This window comes from Xiphias gladius, chromosome 9 (assembly GCF_016859285.1).
Source record: "Xiphias gladius isolate SHS-SW01 ecotype Sanya breed wild chromosome 9, ASM1685928v1, whole genome shotgun sequence".
NCBI lineage: Eukaryota > Metazoa > Chordata > Actinopteri > Istiophoriformes > Xiphiidae > Xiphias > Xiphias gladius.
Window position 1 is genome coordinate 13,378,096 of NC_053408.1, and position 20,971 is coordinate 13,399,066.

A 20,971-nucleotide genomic window follows, 5' to 3' on the forward strand; every position below is an offset into this window, starting at 1 on the left:
CGAGGGTCTCCCTCAGTGATTCTCTCAAAAAAGGATGATGAAGATGGTGAAAGTTGATGGTAAAAACTCACCATTCATGACTCTACTCAACTGCTCTGAAAGAGATTTTAGTGTCAGGGTTGGGAAAATACTTCAGCAGTCGCAGTTTCACACTGCATAGCTGAGAAGTGTCAGGGGGTTGCATGTGCTACTTTTAGCATTAAAATAGGCCACTAATACAAAAATGCTGTACATCTGTTTCGCTAAAATCTGTTCTTGAGGAAGTGGAAGAAAAGCGTGTTTTAGCCTGCAGCAAGGGGGAACAGAAGCTGTTGGAAAGTCTTCTGAGCCCCCTTCATTGTCGATCCAGCACAGAAATAAATTGGGGGAAGAAATCACAACACCAGAGGATGACTGCTCAATAGCATGTGTAGAACATGTTTATGGTTCATTGGCATGCGGGCTATCTCAAATACAACTCTATTCTGTTGTGGCGTGTATTTTCACACACAGTTTCCCACAACATTAACATCCCACCATCATCCTACAATTCTTTGCTATCTCTCCTTTCCCTACTCTTAATACCCCATTGTCTGTCATTCTTATTTAAAAAAAAAAAGCGTATTAATTTAGTGTCATATTTTATTTTCTCACACATAACACTGTGGCAGACACATACTCTAACAAAGATAGGGAAATGTTTCCCTTGACTGCAGCGCCAGAGATAATACATTTGGCAACAGGAAACATGTTGTACACTTGATGCTTACAAGTTAGGAGCAAAAAAAGCATCTCCTCTGCTCTCTTCTCCTCTCCTTTCCTCTCCTCTCCTCTCCTCTCCTCTCCTTTCCTTTCCTCTCCTCTCCTCTCCTTTCCTCTCCTCCTGTTTTTGTAGACAGAGTCGCTTAGCAACAGGTTTGTAGGATGAGTGAGGCCCAAATTGTAAGAGTGGCCTGGGCCGGCTGTTCAGCCAAACCATTGTGTTTGTGCACATGTGTCTGTGTGAGGTTGTATGTATGCACTTGTGTTTACTATAGGTCCCTGAGTTATTTCATCTAATGCCAACTGTAAGGAGTGTGTGTATGCATGTGTGTGTGCTTCAGGCAAATGCTTTTTCATGCAAGTCGGTGTGGATTGGAGAGGAATGAGAGACCTGCCTGTTTCAGTTACCATCAAAGTGTGTATGTGTGTGTGTATGTGCCATGTCTGCATATACTGTATATAGTCACTAACACAAAAAGCATTATTTATCATCAACCATGCCTGTTCCTCCATGTCTCTTGTTTGAATCACATGCAGGGATTCTCTGATCCCGGGTCAGATATTCACAACTCCAACACCGACCTCCTCTATCAGGGGAGTAGTTTACTATCTGACAGCGGGCAGATGTCAGTACTTTACTTCTCGAGCTTGCGGATGTGCTGACTTGGAACCTGCTGTCAGTTTACCTTATAGCTCCCAGTGATAAATAGCCCCAAGCCTGCAGAGACATCCTGATCCGGGCGTTCCGGGGAGATAGCGGAGACCTGGAGTATTTCACTTAAGCACAGGCACATTTAAGGTTCTACTCAAGAGCACTTGCAAAAACTGGCATAAGCTACTCGAAGGCATCTATTCTCTATGTAATGAATATACAAGTGAATGATGCTGCAGTAACTGATTCTTTCATTAATTAATCAATGATTAATAATCTACCATTGAAAAGGATTTAATGGATTTAATTGATTAGATATGATCCCATACTTAGATTGAGGGCTGTATAATTGGCTGGCTTATATATTTGATGAAATATGCTCATTGGGTGATACATGAAGTTGTATTCCTACAGTTGCCAGTGTTATGGCAACTTTGGCCACATATGAAAAATTTCTGTGCAATCCTGGTTTTGGTTTGCATTTCAGCAAAAATTAGATGTAATGTCTCTAAAAGTCAACTTTAATGGAATATGCTTCACTTTTGTTGTTGAGTTTGATGGGAAGACTGCTGCCATTCTCATATCTGTCTGTTAAATATGAAGTTACAACCAGGAGATATTAAGCTTAGCTTATCTTAAAGACTGGAAACAGGGGAAAACTAGAGTCTTGTCGTCACCGTGAGGTTGCCAGGCAACAAGAGGAGAAGACACCTGGAAGTCACCGCTCCCAGTTAAGAAATAATCCAGCATATAACTCCCCGTAAAACAACTCGTTGTTGCTTTTACATTTCTGTTTTTGTATGGGTTAAACGCACAAGCCATAAGGTGGGAATTAGTGAGCTTCAGATGTGCTGGTAGGCATTTTGTTACCTTTGGACTGAGCCACACTAGCTGTTTCCCCATTTCCAGTCTTTATGGTAAGATAACTGTCTCCTGACTCCAGCTTCCTATTCAGTGAACAGATATGAGTGTGATATTGATCTCCTCAGCTAATTCTCTGCAAAAAAAAAAAAGCTAATAAGTGTATTTTCCAAAAAAAGTCAAACTACTTCTTTAAAATTGAAGCAAAACATCTATGGTTTTGGAAAATCAAGATGCGAATTGGGTTGATGTATGCTCGTATAATGACACCCTCCTTTCACTATATGAAATTGGGGGGAACTCAGCTTACATGTCCTCAACTGATTTCCAGCTGGGGATCATGTGTTCTGCACCCAAACTTGTCCCGCAAGAGTCTGGAGGTCAGGTGTCTTACACTTCTGCCCGGCTGACTGATGTCTGAAATGCTGGCCACGTTTCATTGAATTTGATCACATTTTGTTGCAGTGACTCAGTGTTGTTGTTTTTTTTTTTTTTTTCCAGTTCTTATCTCGGTTCCATTATACATGACACATAAAAGAATTTAGGGATGATTTTATGTATTATTAATCACATCTCTTATGTAATGTTATGTAATATTTGTAGTATAGGAATTTAACAGTATTTTGTGTCAGCTACTTGCCTAAAAACTGGGGCTGTGAAGGGTACTGCAGTGTGGTATGGTGAAAATGGTGAAAAAATGATGAAAAAGTCCATCTGCGTATTTGAAAATACACTGACATGCCAAAGCCACCACAAAACAGACAAAAAAGTATAAGTAAAATAAGATAGCTATTTAACATGTGCATCACGTCCCATCATAAATATTTGAAGATTATTTGACTGTGTGGGTTCACCAATATGCTATTAAGCCGATCTTGTGATTGTGCTCATTGATTGGTCTCCTATTGAAGAGTGTGTGGCATCAACTGCCATAAAAGAAAGCAATTTATTCTGGGTTGTGTTCCAAATGGTCTTTAGCTTTATTATGCTGAGGTGGAAGTAATTTCACTATTGATCGATACAGCTGCTCTCTTGTTGCTCATTAACAGTAGGTTTTGTGTGCACCACAGTTTGTCCAAGTGTGTGTGTGTATGGGTTGGTGTTTGTGCATGTGCTGGTATTGTATTGCACAGTGATAGCTTAACATAACAGGTATTGTTTTATCTTGAAGATAATCAGTCACTACTGGCATAAACACTGGGTTCAATTTCAAAATCCAACTTAATCCAGTTGATATTTTCATAGGGGTTTTAAATAAAGCGATAAGCTAAGGTGCTCTGTTTAAATTCACCTCAATTACAAATAAAAAGGCTCCTGACATGTGAAAAATGTAAATGTGCAGGTAGCATTTCTGTTTAAAGGGGCCTTCCAACTATTTAGTATTACACTTCTTTCCAGTTTGGGGACTCACAAGAGACAGATTAAATAAAAATGAGAAAATGAGAGATATCTTGTTGTATAAGTCAAGCTCCAAAAATATTGTATCCAACATTGGCCATTATACAAACTATAATAATAATATAATCACTATAATAATCACTGGAAACAAAATTCTCCATGTAATTGACTATTAATGCCGTTCAACCAGGTCACTGGAAAGGAAGCTGCAGAGACCCCTACTGGCTAAATCCCGCACCCTCCCCAGCATCCCCCAGTCACCAACGGTCTCCAGGGTCCACCACTCTGATCTCATTGGTGGGAGTCCTCCTTGCAGGAAGAACCCGCCCACTGCGACCAGCCACCCGAAGGCCTGCACTCTGCCACCTGCAGGTAAAGCTGACAACAAAACAGCCACAGTATTTTTCAGTTGTCAGTGCTTGGGGAATGGGTTTTTACCAAAAAAAAGCACTGGGCGACTTTGTAGAATCGACTGCATCTGTGTGATTCTTTGATCTCATTTGTTTGTTAATTTTTTAATTTGTTCAAATGTAATCTCTAACAAATGACATATCTGAATAAATTCTCCCAAAATCTCCCAAATGCACCCCAATACACAATTATGGTGTTGCCCCTCAAAACATTCCTCTTACTCCTGAAATGGCTGTTTCTGTCTGGCTGATTCAGCTTTAGCAGCAGATTCTCAATCATTTACCAACAATCACTTTTGTACAATCACTTGTAGTATTCCTGTAGCCAGACAAAATATATGTCTTGCTCTTACCAGCGCTGTTGGACTTACTTGGCTTCTTGGAGACAATCTGATGTTTTCTCAGACTGTTAAGCCCATAATGTGTGTGCCTCTTGATCTCACTATTATTGAGCCAAATGGGCGGCTGTCAGGGAGGTGCCCTTTCCTGGTGATAAAAGAGAGTAAAGGCCACTAGAGCGTAAACTAAAGTCTTCGGAGATATGTCAAACATGTCACATTTCCTTTTCCTTACAAACTTCCACAAAATTTTTGCTTCTTGATATTTCTCCTTCTTGATTGAGAGCACGTGGCAGCTAGCTGTCTCAGCAGGAGCGTGTGCAAGAAAGTTACAGTATATCCTCTCTCTCTCTCTTTTCTCCTCCCCCCTTTGCATATAAATCAACCATTCCCTCACCTGAGAGGGAAAACTGTCATGGAGAATCCTGAAGCTGTAACCTGCTGACAGAGACAACTTTCATCTTAACCAACGGATGCAGTGTTATTTAAGGATGAAAACATTTATGGGTTGTGTTGATTTTATGTGAAAGGAAACTCTACAGTAGGCCTTAGTGTAACACTTTGATTTATACAGAACCAAAGGAGCTTTTCTATTAAAAACTCTGGGTTCCCAGATGTCCAAAACATAAGGCATTAAGACAGAGAAATCACTTAATAAATAAAATTCCATTGAATTAATAAACAAACAAATTAAATTACCAATAAAAACAAAAAAAATTGGACCAATAATTTGTCAGATATATCAAAATATTTTTTAAGTATATGAAACCTCTGCCTGAGACTCCACAGCTGTCAGCAAGCCAGCAGCCATCACATCAGAGCTTGCAGCTGTAGAGTCAGAGCAGGATGTGCCTCAGGTTAGACACCCTTTCGCCCATCTCCTCATTCACATGCACTGACAGACACACACACTGTCAACAGTTGTGTGTCACTCCTGATCGATGTCGTTCAAGTCAACTTGAACAAAGCTTCCTCACCACCACCGGGTAGATGAGAACTGGCACATTTCAAGTGTTTGATTGAGGGGAAATGCTTTGTTACATCTTTATTCACAATGTTCAATACAAGAGAAGCTTTCATAGCAGGCATACACACCCTCCGTCTTCCGCATTCTGTGTAGCTTCTGTGAGAAAAAAGAAGGTGTAACTCTAAAAATGGAGAAAAAGAAACGGAAAACATCAGAGAAAAGCAACTTATTAAAATAAGGCAGAGTCTTACTCTTAAACTAAACCAAAGTCTCACTGGATTCAAAGAGAGATAGCAGCAGCACAGGAGGTAGCAACTTCGATATCAACTCCAACAAGCACAAAATGTTCACAATATAATTAAACAATACAGTCAAACTCCGCATTAAAACACTGATATTTGGGTTTGTTGGGTTGTGTTTGCAAACAGTTTTTGACATTTCTTATTCCCCTAAATGCTGAGTGCCAAAACTACAAGGGCAACTGAACCTTTTGTTTAAATTCAGTTAATATCAAGCACCTAGTAGGCTCCCTTCCTTGATTAACACTCATCATCACAGCAGCTTACGGCGAATAAAGGTGAAAAAAGGAAACAAGAAAGAAGAATTAGACCACTCTGTGCAAGAGCACTCACTGCTCTATTTCAGTCAGTCTTTACTGTTACGTCTAATGATCCCAGACTTAAGAGAGTTGTCTTTGATTGGTTTATTTTGCCCAAGTGCTTCCATTTTATGTCCGGACTTAACCTATCTGTTTCCGATTCTCTGTCTCTGTGTCTGTCTCTGCCTGTTTTCCGTTGCCCTACTGCTGCTCTGTTGCAAATATCAAATTGGGAGAGTCTTCAGTCATGTGGCCCCTTGTTGCTTAGCAACCACTGTCATCGTCCATGATGCTGGCTCTCTGTGTCTCTCTCCATCTTTATCTCTCCAGTAGTGCTGAGACAACTTTTTTTTTTTTTTTTTTAATTCAAGTTATTTGAGTTATTTGCTACACTTCCTTCCCAGATTTAAGCTATGTCCCATATTAGCATACTCCAGTGCTCGCACTGAGAGTTGTTCCCCAATCACTATGTTGCAGTGTCATTTGGCTCAGCTTTTGAAGCCAGATGTGTTTTGGCTGCTGCTCAGGCAGTGGAACTGATACTGTAATATTTCACACTCTGAAGGTCATTTATAAGCTCACACAAAAGCAGTTACTGCCGAAAGACCTGCTGTCAAAATCTTTTAACAAGGGAGGCCACTATTTAGGCTTAATATAAACTTAGTAAGAAACTTAGTGGACTTGGTGGGTAAGGCTCCAAAATCTTTTGCTGGCTTTAGACCTTGTTTGAAACTAAAACGACAACATCCTTTTGTATTTGACGCTCTAAATTCACGCCGTGTGTGTGTGTGTGTTTGTTTGTGTTTGTGTTTGTGTTTGTGTTTGTGTATATATGATTGTATGTATTTGAATCCTATATGAGCATACTTCAAAATTTTATGGTCTAAAAAAGGCACTGATTGAGCCTTTAATCTGGCCTCTTTTACTGTGACTGACTTGACAAATTTCACTTGCCGTCATCGACAGAGTTGCTGTAGCTTACCCAACATGCATCAGATTCTGTAAGTAACTGAAAGACGATTGATTTTTTTTTTTTATGGGTGCTGTTAGTAAGGCGTCGGACGCTGACAAGACGTCTGACAAACATCAAATGCAGAGCAAAATTGGCTGTGATTAGTCCAGCGGAGATACTTTCTCACAGCCCACATCCATCTCTCTTGTGTGACTGTGAAAGCTCAGCCATCGTGTCAGAGCTGAAGAAAAATGTCACCTTTGTTCCTTCCTCTTCATTTTACGAGGCCCATTATTTTCTATCCAGCGTATGGAATCATAATCCAGTTGTTAAAGAGGCAGGCTGAGAATAATGTTTGGGTGTAAAATATTTCACCTTAAACAGAAATTTAATTACATCCAGGAAATATTTTATGGAAGCAATCAGTGGATGACAGTCCAGAACTTGTGGAGTGACTTGGCAATAACTGCGTTGTAGAAACAAATATTCATCATCTGTCCAGTCTGTCTTGCTCTCATATGTCTCCTGTCTCCAACTCTTATCTTTCCTTTTTTTTGTCTTTTCTTTTTTCTTGACTGCACCCTATCCAGTCATTTGTTCTTTTTGTTCCTCTAATCTTCAAGGGGAACTGTGGCGTTTGGAGGATGACATGGAGGGTGAAGATGAGCCTGAGCATGGTGGGTGCACCGAGGTCCGCCCTCGCTCCCATTCGCCCTTTTCCCACTTCCGGGCGCGAGCTGCCTATCTCCGCAAGAGTGTCTCAGCAGATGACCACCTGGACATGGGCTTGGACTTTGGCTCGGGGACTGCGGTCGAGGGCAAACAGACATGTGGCAGTAAGGGCAAGCTGAAGAGAAAATTTGTAAGTTGCAGCCCACATTTCCTGGTTTTTGATGAAGTATGAGTTTGTCTAAAAGGAAATTAGTAATCCTTGGATGTGCATAGACACACATTACCACACAATTGCACAATTTCACTCTTGGCTGTGGCTTAGACATGGGTGTTGGGTGGAATGAAGCTGATACCTTAGAGTTTGATAAAGTACATATGGCCATTTGGCTCAAGTTTTCTTACTCACTGTGAGAACGTGCCATCAAACAGAACAGAACAGCGGTTCTCAAATCAAGACAGCAAAACTTTCATATGTCTGTCACTCTGTCTCTCGCAATCTCTCATACCTCCCTTTATCTTTAAAGGACCAGTGTGTAGGATTTAGTGGCATCAAGCGATTAGGCTGCAGATTACAGCCAACTGAATACCCCTCCCCTCACCCTTCCCTTTCCAAGCGTGCAGGCCAACCTACAGTGGCCTTCAGGTGACGTAAAAATGCAAAAGGCCCTCTCTAGAGCCAGTGATTGGTTTGTCCGCTCTGATCTACTGTAGAAACATGGCGATGCAACATGGCTGGGTCCATTGACCTGCTCCCTATGTAGATATGAAGGGCTCATTCTAAGCTAACGAAAACACAATTCAGGTGATTATACATTAGTGAAACGATAATTATGAATTATATTATATTATATTATATTCCATTTCTACCAATGGATCCCCCTAAATCCTTAAAGGTATATTTCAGATTTTGTTTTGATAGCTTGTCAGACAAAAATTAAGAGCAGCAAACATTTTTACCACAATGCAGCTGACAAGAAAGGTTACAAAGTTACAGAATACAATATCTTTTAGTGTATTAGCAAAGTTTGATTTTTCTCTCACACCTCTTAAGAACTGAGGCTATCCATGATACATGGAAAATGTTGAAATAAGACAAAGGACAGTGGGAAGCAAAGCGTGGTTGATAAAGGGGAAAGGCACAGATAAAAATATGAGGCTTAGGGGGGGGGGGGGGGGTGCTGCAGCATTTACAAAATGGAAATTACACTTTGGAATATGAATACAGCAAATCAAATTATCAAAATCTTCATTCTGCCTATTTTACTGTAATTTACTGCATATACTGTGTGTAGTACATTGGCTTGCAACTGCATCTAAATTTTGTGTGTTAATGGTGGTCCAGTTACAGTCTGAATTTATTTTTCCATTTTGAGTTTATTTGACCCCATTAGTGAAGCTGAGCCAGTTGTAAAAATCAATTTTAAGTAGAGGCTACATGTGTTTGTGTCTGTGTGTGTGTTTGAGAGAGAACAATAGATAGTGGGAGGTAGAGAAAGTACTAGAAAGAGATTTGTCCTAATGTACATTAAATAAATATTATTAATATCACTGAAACAAAGGACTTAATTACAAAGGACTACTATCACTCCAGTTATAAAGTTTCAATAATTAAAATTCCACCAATCGAGCTGTCAACTCTAGCTGATGGATAGTTTCTGTCTTCTAAAACTGCTGGGCTTTGACCTTTTTCTCCATTTCTTATTTGTGACTGTTAATTTATATTGAAATCTATCTTTTCATTTGAATTAGTTTGGATATTTTGTTAGAATTTCAATAGGCTCAGTGTGGGTTTCATTGGATATTTTGGGTGCAGTGATGCCGGACATGGGCAGCAGGCCTGATGAATACACATTAAAGATTGAAGACCTCTGTATTGTCACTTGGTCACTGGATCAGGTAACTTGAGACCTCATTACCAGCCTGAGCTTTGTAATTGGTTCTCCAGTGTCACAGGTGCAACAGGACACCATCATACTGTAGGAGGGGACAGTCTGGTGGGAAAACTTAAGGTGGATGTTAAGGTTTTTTTCTATCCTATATTGCTGGATGTAGATGGATGCTGTCTAAAATGTGTCCAGAAAACCGATATTACAGTGATGACTTTGCCGACTGCTAAGCAAAGTGAAAGACTGACAATTTCTTAGATAATTTTTGAGATCTAATCTTCAAGCAGAAGTAGTTTATGAAAACTTTCCAGACTTCAAACAAGGAATTAAGGACTTTTTATTAATCCTCATGTTGTCCTTGACAAATCTTGTGGGCCCATGAACCAGACATCGCTAGTCGGAGTTGGAGCACTTTGTGGATACGATCAGAGAACAAAGTCAGACCTGCAGAACCATCACTGAACTGAAAAGAAAAAGGAAAGGAGTTAATTTTACAAACTTTTATCACAAAGTTTCAGCATCTTGACTTGAAATGGGAACAGCACTGGATCTGATGACCTGCCGTGTGTGTTTTGGGGTGAGATCTCATGCAATCTTATCTGGCAATAGCACACAGCATTAGAGGCAGTATTAGAAATGCCTTATCAAATCATTATTCCTGTGCTGTGATGTCAAAATTTAGCATCACATCTGAAGGTTTACATTCTTATGCAATATAATGCATTGGTGGATGCTTTTTTTTCAGCCTTTCTGTGCAGCGCCACAGGGTGTGCAATTCTGCCAGCCAAATGGAAAACAGACAGAAATGAAAACATATTAACAGACTATGTGAGAGACTGGTTATATAAGGCAGTGGTGTTAAGTTTGAACTCTTTTTCTCCCCTTAACACCACCCCACATCTATTTCTTTTACTTTATAGCCACCTGCAAAAGATTAGTATCATTTTCTAAACTTGGGAGAAAGTGAAAGAATGTTTTCTTTTTCCCAGTAGGGGTGTAATTTTTTATGTTTTCAAGATAATTTATGCACCTGTCTTCTCTCTGTCTCTCTGTCTCAATATGTCTATTCCCCTTTTCTTTTGTCTGTACAAAAGGCCAGGCAGCAGTGTTGGGATGCTGGTTATGGTTGCAAGGAGCATACATTGTTGCCCATCCCTTACACACTCTTTGGAGCAGCACTTGCTTCATGAAAATTACAGTGACAGAAACAACTGCAGCTTAGCCCGTTGGCTCAAACAGACAGCAGCTGTGCTGCAATGTTAGGGCATCACAGTGTTTGTGACACAGCAGAGCAACAATGCCTCAGTATCGGGACAATGATGCAGCAACACATACCGAGTTACACAGAAGAATTATACTATATCTCACAAAGACACAAATGGAGGTGGAATTGTCAGTTAATTATACAATGCTCCGGATTGTGCGTAGACCTGTATGAATTTACATATGAGTGAGAGACTATAATCTTGGTAAAGAAAGGGCAAACAGAGAGATAAAGTGTGTAGTTGCTTTTATGTGTAGTAAGTAAAAGGAGAAAGGCATATGGTGGGGGTGAGAGGAGGGGGAGAAAAAGTATAACCCCATGTTTGTAAGGCTGCCAAACTGTGCATTATGGTGAAAGTTAATTATCTCCAGCAACTTTCCCTCTTACCTATCAGACTCAGAGTGCTGCATATCTCGTGTGTTCAAGGTCATACCTCTCTATTTCAGCAGTACACAACAATAAAGATGTTTTACTTTTACATCTTAGGTTAAAACAGCCATCAATTCCCTGTGTACTTCTCACAAGAGAGCTTGTGACTTTGCAAGTGCTTTATTATCCTTTCTTAAATCTTTGCCCAGCTGATTGAGACTGTATACTTACATTTTCAACTTGTCAGTGCTTGGCAAGAAGCAATGTGGGCTTAGGTGTCTTGCTCAGTGGCACATAAACAGCAGTTCTCACTTCATCTGTTCATACTTGAATTTTCAAATATGCAGACCAAAGATAAACAAATAATCTTGCTATACAGCATTAATAGCAGCTCTAGTTAATGCCACTGCTGTATCTAGCTGGAAACAAGAGAATTAATAACTTGAATGATAATAAATTATACTGCTAAATTTATTGTTTTCATCACGCATAATTTAATCTGTTGATATAATGCAGTTTAATCGCATTGGATTTATTTTATATGTGCTTGCAAGTGTGAGTAACTAAGTGAAAACCTCTGTAAATATGTATCTGTGTGTGTGTTTTATTTATGTATGTGTGTGTCTGAGTGTTCGTAACAGCAGCAAGCTAAGGGGCTGAGTAACCACATAATCAAAGTACAGACCGTATCATTTCTGTTGATTGAGTGGCTGTAACTACATAATGCTTTGTTCGTGCTTATTTGCAGCACTTCAGTCTGACACCCTCTGCTTGCAAGATGACTCACAAATTTCGCTATTAAATGAAATAAGGGGAGTCAGTATTCCTTCAAATTATTCATACACCAGGAAATGCAAATAACTATTTGTCACAATTTCTTGTTTCATCGGAAACCCGCAGGATACACCACAAGACAAATTTCTAACAGATCATGCACATAGACACATACTGACACACAGGCAGGCCTCTTGATACAATACCGGCATGAAACTCAGTGGTACCCGGTCGTCCGATGAGGCGAATGATATTCAACTTGTTGCATTGGTCAAAAGGCTCAGGGTTGTCTGGATTGGTTTAAGAGATATGTCACTGCTCCCTGTGGTTAAGCTCTGTCTCTGTTTGGAGTCATTAATGCTGTCAGGAAACAAGCACAGTGTGTTCTCACACATAATCATTCATAAACACGCATGAACGATAGCTAGAGAACATCTTACGTGCATAATACAGATATTTGATAGTGAAATGGCATTGGCGAGGTTTTCATAGTGACCTTAGAAGTGAAACAGCACTGTCCGTTCTGATCTTACCACCTGATCTGTTTGTAAATTTGCCTTTCCAACACAAAGCATTCACCTGAGTTGGGGACTATGGGGACCTATTCAAAGATTTCCATCAAGAGCACTAAGGCTTCTACAAAGCATTTGCACCTTCAATGATTCTTAAGTCCAAAAATACAGAATCTATTGTGTCCTTGTGAAGAAAAAATCCTGGGGTTGTCTTGGGAATTAGAGAGCAAAAGAGAAACATCTTTAGAGTTTGAAATGGGCTCTGTGCTTGACAGCTAAGTTGTTTATTTCCTATCTGTTTGCACCAGTTTTGTGCTATAGACTTGAGCTCTTTTTGGCTGCAATGTGTTGTTTTCACAATGAATCATGGGGCTTTCCATTTGTTTTCATTGGGTAACTCACCATCTGATACGTCCTTAGATGGCATGGAAACCTCATGGATAGAAAAAAGGGTCACATTGGATGATTTTCTTATCCTTAAAGGCACTGACAATACCTAAAAAGACAGACTCAGACAAAATAGTTGTGTGAAGCATTAATTATTGCAAAACTGAAGTTAGGTAGCTAACCTCAAGCTGATGAAAGGCATATGAGTTTTGAAAATAAAGTCAATTATGTACAATTTAGAGAAAGATACACCTGCATGATGCGATTTTTGTTACATAATGGGCAGAAAGCAGATTAAAACAAAAAATAAAACAGAAGCCTAAACTAATTGCAACAATCCTTACAGAGTCTGCACTCACACAGAACAGAACCAGAAACTAAACAAAAATGGATATCTCATTGGCATCCATTTTCCCACTGTCCACAGAATTTAAGCCCAATATTTACTTTGTTTTAGATCTGCTTTGGTCCACCAACCACCTGCAAAATTGGTTCTCTGTCAACTGCCAGATATTCTCCTCTCTATAACAGCCTCCCATTTATGTTGGTTTTCCTCTATTAGGTTTCTGGGCTGATAGTGTGAAGATAGAGTTTTATCTGGTAGTATGACTTAGTCCAGGACCATACTGGCCAGTGCCTTGAGTTAAAAGTGGCTTAGAGCTGGACAACCTTGCAGACTGGGGCGTTTATTCTCTTTTGGACTGGCTGTACTCGCAACCATTTCAGATTACAAGAAGTAATTGATATTAATATCGATTCAATATTAATATGAAAACAATTACATGACTGCGCCTTAACAACAGGTCTGCTTGTGCTTTAACAAAAGGTGAAGAGCCCATTCTGAAATGAGAATGTAGCTGAAATTAGATAAGCATAAATATATTCCACCCTTTAGGTGCTGAAGTCTTTTTTATGTCTTCAATTGATAATGCAGCTGTCAGTGTACCAAAGTACTGTATATGGCATTTACTTAAAAACTGCAATCATATCATGGATATTCAGCTCTGTTAAATATTCTTATAGAGAGTAGTGTGTACTTGTGCTGGTGCTGTGATGCTGTTGGATAACAGCAGGGAAGTGCAGTGGCGGGCCTCAATGTGTGCAGCCACTTAATTCTCTGATTATTGTCATAAAAAGGTGAAGTGGCTGTTGGTAGGAACATGACAGTATAATACCCGCTAAGGGTCCGGGGTGGGGGTGTCCTGCTCTGTACTATCATGAAAATATCATTGTTTTTCTACATCATACTCAATTCAATTCAATTCAATTCAATTCAGTTTTATTTATTTAGCGCCAAATCATAGCAGAGGTTATCTCAGGGCACTTTTCATATAGAGCAGATCAAAACCATACTCTTTATAGTTGTATTTACAGAGACCCAACATTCCCCCATGAGCAAGCACTTGGCGACAGCGGCAAGGAAAAACTCCCTTTTAACAGGTAGAAACCTTGAACAGAACCCGGCTCATGGTGGGCGGCCGTCTGCCTTGATTGGCTGGGTTGAGAGAGAAAGAGGAGGGGGGGCAGGAGGGAGGAAAGAGAACATAGAACAGTACAGGTACAACGTAAGGATGTATAACTAATAATAAAACTAAATAATAATAATAGGGTTGAATAATAATACTAATAAAACTAAATATAATAATAATATCGATAATCATAATAATTGAAGCAGTGGGTGTTGAGCAGGATCATGGGGAGTAGGTGGTTTGCAGTCACAGATCCAGGCTCTGCAACACAAGGGACAGAAATACCTGCAGAAAGCGACAGGAGGAGAGAGGAGGCAGATGAGAGATGAGAAAGCACAAAACTATGGGAGAGAGAAGTCAAGTTGCTGTGTAAGATTAAGAACCAGGCTTCCTCAGACACCCAACAAAATACACACTTGAACACATCTACTGAAAGGCCAGGGATGACTGATAGTGAACGGCGCAGCAGCAGTTTGAGAGCTCCACTATTCCCTCTAGCTGCCTAACTTCCAGTGGCCTCAATTGAAACAGGATACAGAAGTGCAGCCTCAAGGCCTTGGCAGCATTAGCATAGTAATTACTGGGGTAATTAGCCTGATGATGTGGCCCACATAGAGTCAGGGGAAGGCATGGTGATGGGAACTCCTCCAAACTGTTTTTTTCTTCCCGTGATATCATCCTTACTGTCTTTATTTATGTCTTCCCCCCTTTTTAACTGTTTCTCTGTCATTACAGCAACTTTCTCATCCTCCATAATGGGAATTGGAACAACGACTGTTTATGCAGTCAATTGCCCTGTGGTCACTTGGCTAATCACTCCCAATTTGTTTGATTACCTCATTAGATTCCATAGTACATGTGCCAAGGTACCTCAGAAAAGTTTCAGTGGACTAGGTATGTCTATATCCCTGCTGATTTGCCACATTGGTGATTTGCTCACCAATAGCAGCAGCAACAGATCTCACTTAGATGGATATTTCCTCTTTGAAAAGATTTAAATTGTAATAATGGTAGATACAACCAACACTGACTGAGGTTCTACAGTGTAACCAAATTAGTTTCATGTGTTTCCTTGTAAAACAGGCATTTTGCTAATATTTACCAGTCCCTATATCCTTTTTTTCTAGCATTGTGGAAGGCTGATTTAGTTCACAAATCTAAACTCAGCTACCTAAGTTCAAGAGATGAACTCAGCTTAACTGTGAAAATGCTCATTTGCATTTTCCTTACTCTTCTCAACTGAATCTAAGAAGTTATTCAACACACAAATAAGTTTAACTTAAATCCCAAATTACGAATATGAAAACTCAACCAGCTGTAAGGACTGCAAGGAGGACTGAAAACAATGTGCTCAATCAGTATTGACACCAAAGTGCCTGGTGAAAAAGTAAGAGCCAAACGGAAAACTCAGTTACTTTATTTACTTTATTTATCTCCTTTTAGTACTGCCACTCATTTAATTTCTGTCCTTTAATACAAAACTAGATAATAGTCTCTGCTGTATGCTTTATACTTTGCAGCTGCCTATCGCTACCAGCTTTGCCCATTCTCATACTGACCACATGGTGGCAGCATAATGCCACACAATAGAACTCCTGCCCTGCTATCCCTCCCTTTGCTCATGGCAGTGCTTCCTTCTGTGTGTGTGTGTGTGTGTGTGTGTGTGTGTGTGTGTGTGTGTGTGTGTGTGTGTGTGTGTGTGTGTGTGTGTGTGTGTGTGTGTGTGTGTGTGGCTGAGCTGTTACCTGGGTGGTGCTTGAGGTTTCTCTATGGTGACTCACTCATCCTGAGATGACTAACACACAGACACCACAGTGGACAGTCATAACTGCCATCGGAGCCAAGGTTTGGCTGTGGATGGCCTACTAATATTCATTATCTGTGGAGACTTTTATTGGAATGCACAGCAGCAGGCAAAAAACAGGAGAGAGAAGCCAGACCCTTGGCTGCTTTGTGAAAATAAAACAGTGGTGTTTTTGTTTGCTCAGCATTCCTATGCTGAACACCGGTTTGACAATCAAGGCTGTGAACTGGTGGCTCAGCAGGCTAAGACTCATAAAGTACTGAAATCACAGCTTTGAGTCTGGTTCATAAGCTTTTGTGCATGGCCGCCTCTCTCACGCTCCCTCTTTTCTGTCGCTCTCTGTTGTACAACAGATGTAAGGTAGATGAGTACTGCTGTAAAAATGATTAGTGTTAATAACCAAACAAAGACAACCACTAAAGTGATCTCAGCACATCATTTTTCATTACTGCATCGGTGGCTAAAGTGAATTTAGGACACCAAAGGCAGTGGTGAAAGTTAGTTGTAGTTCACATTCAAAGTTAGGTTCAGAAAAGTGCACCACTCTAATGGTCTGGCTTGGAAAGCGCATTGATGGTTAGGTTGGTTACAGCTGGCTTTTTTTTTTTTTTTTTTTACACACTCATACGCACTTACTCGAATACCCATACACACAACTCACATCATCACACATAATTCATCACCATTTTCAACCATCCTCTCCCTCTCTTTCCATCTATCCCTCTATCCCTGTTCCTCTCTCCTTGTGTTTTCTGAGAGACTGAAGCTCTGGTTTAATGGATGTGAGTTTGGTCAAAGAGGAGAACCACACTCTGGTTATTTTACATAGAAATAGGGAGAAAAATACCACTCATTTAAATGCGCTTGTTCAGTTAGACCTCTCTTTGACACACGTGCACGCACACACGCTCACCCAAAACAGACCAAGAATGGCATGGGAATGTTTTCTGCAGCCACTTTGGTTGCCGAGGGTAACCAGTGAAATGGTCTTCATTTACTATGTAGATTCAGAACTGCTCCTCTCCTGATCTGTCTCTCTTTCCAGCTCTCCATCACCCACTCTCTTACCCCTCCCTTTCCCTCTCTTTCTCCACTCTGCGCGTCTTTTCTCCCTGCAGTCGGGGCTAGGGTTTGGTTTTTACTGACACGGGAGCTCTTGCAGAGGATTACTGCGGAGTCAGTAGTTTACTAATGATGATGTATAATAATCTCCTGTCTTTTCTTTCTCTTCCTTTTGCTATTTGTCTTTCTCGCATCTGCCCACTTCTACTCTCCACGTTGACTGTTTCGAATAAGAAATCAGACTTCTCAACCACAGGACATATTTGGGGCAGTGGAATTACATGCTGTACTTACTAGCTTTGAATTACCTCGCTCTATTTACCCTGGCTTTGCCTTCTTACAGGCTGTACAAGCTTGACCACTTTCTTCTGCGGAAAAGCACACTGAAACTTACATGTACCGACTTGGCCATCCAGGATTTGCCTAGTTTTTGCCTGATCCTCATCTTCCAATAGCAAGCCAATTTCCGTGACTGCAGGGCATTTGCCGCAGTATTACAGCAGCAGTGCCGTGACTATACTTGAAGCTGTGTGACCTAGACGTCAGATGATGAACTCGATGATGTGGATCTCCACGCCTCAGGCTTTACCGTCATCGCTGAGTAACCCCAGCTGACTCTCCAGTTGTAGTCAGGTCGTGATGACCTGGATGCAGGGACTGACGTACTCTCACACCTTACCTCACCACTTTTTTGAGCACCATGGGGAGCTTCCCAGGAGAGGCAAAGTTCCTCTTCTGTTTTAAACTACAAAGGAGGATTCCTCCTTAAAATTCCCAGTAGCTTCCTTAAAATGTAGGAAATCCATTTTCCTCGCTATATTATAGCACCACATACTATAAATACTTTGCATAGGTTTCTTCCAACACTTGAATGCTTACTAAGTAAAATATTGAAATCCAAGACATCATACACCATGAGTTTATTGCTGCACTTTGACATCAAATGAAAATGTTCTAGTACTGTGCAATATTTTATATGTATTTCCCCCTAATTCAGCTTGACATTTAAGTATTTTCTAAAACCCTGAACATTAGTCTGTAGCTGTGCTTCCTGGACAGTAAAACATAATTCAAGAGATTTTGCAAACTTCCACCCAAGTTGTTTTTTATTTGAACAAAACAAGAGTAGTGCTACACGCAGGCCTTTTCCTCACTGCCTTTTCCATCCAGAGTGAGAGCAGAAGTTGCGTTGTTTGTGTCCAATGTGTGCTCTAGCTATAGCTATAAGCTATATGGAACACGCAGCCTCTCAGCAGCTGTTGTTCTGTTATAGTGACGGGGCTCTAGGCAAGCCCTTTTCCAAACAGCGGCTCATACATTGGCTATGTGAGGGCATTTCACATGCCTATGAGCCCCCCCACCCAGTTGCCATTTGAGCACACCCCACGCAACTTTGGAGGCTCTGTTCAGTAAAGCATTGCAAACAGGAGATACCTGTTTGAAGTTGCCTGGTCTTCGCCCCGCCCGTTGATCTATTGCTACTCTTTGAATATTTCTGGATCATTCTGAGAATAATGCCCATTTCTTTCATTTCCCATTTCTTTGCATATTCCTTCCCACACAATGTATGTTCTTCCTTGCCCTACATATTTCCTCTCACCTCTGTCAAACCTCCTCAGACGCAAAATTACACTCCTTCACCTTTTCTTTGCAGTCCGCCCTTCCATCCTCCCTACCCTCTCACTCTCCAGTCTCCCACCTCTATCTCCATGGTTTTTCTTTGAGTTTTGATATATGCCCCTTATTTTTCAAGCCTTTGCTCCACTTTGTGTTTTTTATGCCAAGTGATTAGAGAATGATTGTTTATTTGTATATTTCTATATTTTTTTCATATAAATCCTCCATGTTTTCTTTAATTTTTTCATCTTTGTTTCCATTCTTCATGTTTTGAGAATGTTTATATTGTATTATATTATATGTATGTATCCTCTACGAGCTCTTGTATGTTCTTTAAGTGTATTAAAAAAAAAAAAACTATTTCCGTGGACTCCTCTTTCTCTCCTTGCCCCCCTCTGCTGACCTGCCCTCAATCGCTCCGCTGCAGTTGCACCTACAGGATCCAACCAGCTGTCAAACAGATCCCTGCCTGTTGAGGTTAACCTTAAGTGGGCCTGAGCCGGGGCCAGAGCCCGGATTTTGAGTGGTTCTCAGGGTCTAGGGCCCTTGGGCACAAAAGGAGGGCCAAAAGCATTTCTTTGAGAGCACCAAATCTCCTGTCTCCTCTTCTCCCTTTCCCTGGGCCTCCCTTCCTCCATCCCTGCCTCCCTATCTCCCTCCATCCCTCCTTCTACTCCCCTCTACCCCCTCCAGACTCTCTGTCTGCGCTGACACTGCCTTTAATAAGGGGGAGTGGGGTGCACTGTTTATTTGTGTGGTGCGAGGTTAAAAACTTCCCCCTTAATTGACATTCCGGTAACACTTTCCAATAATGGGGCGAGCAATTTCCTTGAAATTGATGTGTGTCCACCGCAAGGAAAAACACTGCTTCTAGCTTTCACTCACCCATGGATGACCTACACTTGCGCTGCGTCTTTGTCTGTGTGTGCGTGCTTGTGTCAGCGTGAGAAATTGCATGAATGGTCTTTCGTTGGCAGTAGCAGTGTGTTTTTTGTGTGTAAGAAGGCAAGCATGCATCATACTCATACTCTGCTGCTAATATGTGTTTGTTAGTGTGTTTATTAATATGAATGTGTGCATATTTTGTCTGTGTATTAATTTACATTAAATGTATGCATAGATGCATGTACGATAATGTGTATCTGGGCTTGCTATGTGCATGTGTACTTGTCTGTAATTATCTTGTTTTCGGAGCTTCTCTTAGCCTAGTTATTGCTTGTATGCCCTTTATTTCTGTACACTGTTTGGTGGCCATAATTAAATAATTCAAATATTTTCATTTTCATTTATCCCAAACACCAATGAGTGACAGTTGCACCACTCAAAATGCTAAAACAAATCCACCGTAGGAAGCTTATTTTGCCCTCTGCTCTGTGAGAAAGTATGCAAACACAAACATCTCCCTATGCTGTAGACTGCATCCTTGGCCTAAATGGTGACCACTGGATAGGACTTGTGGTGTAATGACGGTTGGTGTTAAATGTGTGTGTGTGTGTGTGTGTGTGTGTGTGTGTTAGGGGGAGAGAGAGAGAGACAGAGAGAGAGTCAGTGTGTGTGAATAACTAGATGGGTAAATGTGATAAATGTGTACGTATGAATGTGTGTGTGTCAACGTGTGAGCGTGTGTCTGTGTCTGTGTGTGGCTGCAGGCAGACGCTGGCTGGTTCCTGGCCTTGTCATTCTGTCTCCCACACACTCTCTGATGTGGTTTGAGGCTGTGGCTTTCACTATGGAGGGGGATAGCCACCGCACACACTCACACTGTTCTCACATGTCTGTGGAAACACACATTGCGCGTTGGTATGCAGTCACATTCTCAGAAATGCAGGCGCACATACTGAACTAATGCACACATACGCGGACACACACACACACACACACACACACACACACACACACACACACACACACACACACACACACACACACACACACACACACACAGGCAAATATCCATACTGTAGAAAAACCACAGTCTCTCATGTGCTTGTATACACAAACCACAGAGGTTCTCTTTTTCTCTGTTTCTCTCTCTCTCTCACTCAAACACACTGTCACCCTGTCTTATACACACACACACACACACACACACACACACACACACACACACACACACACACACACACACACATTGATAGTGAGCCTTAGCAGATTCTGTGTTACTGACCCCTCCTGGTTGAATTGGGCATGTGGGGCAAGAAATGTATATTTATACTAATCTCTGATAAATATCTCCTC

At 40.9% G+C, this 20,971-nt stretch overlaps 1 protein-coding gene across 2 annotated transcripts in view; it reads left to right on the forward strand.

Annotated features, from left to right (window-relative positions):
- LOC120794796 (ankyrin repeat and fibronectin type-III domain-containing protein 1) overlaps window positions 1–20,971 on the forward strand; it is a 127,148-nt gene that overhangs the window by 22,892 nt on the left and 83,285 nt on the right. For both annotated transcript variants that reach the window (XM_040136141.1, XM_040136142.1), the window contains exons 3-4: window positions 3,843–4,024; window positions 7,541–7,779. In XM_040136141.1, the coding sequence (XP_039992075.1) occupies window positions 3,843–4,024; window positions 7,541–7,779 (421 nt within the window). The remainder of the gene's footprint in view (window positions 1–3,842; window positions 4,025–7,540; window positions 7,780–20,971) is intronic.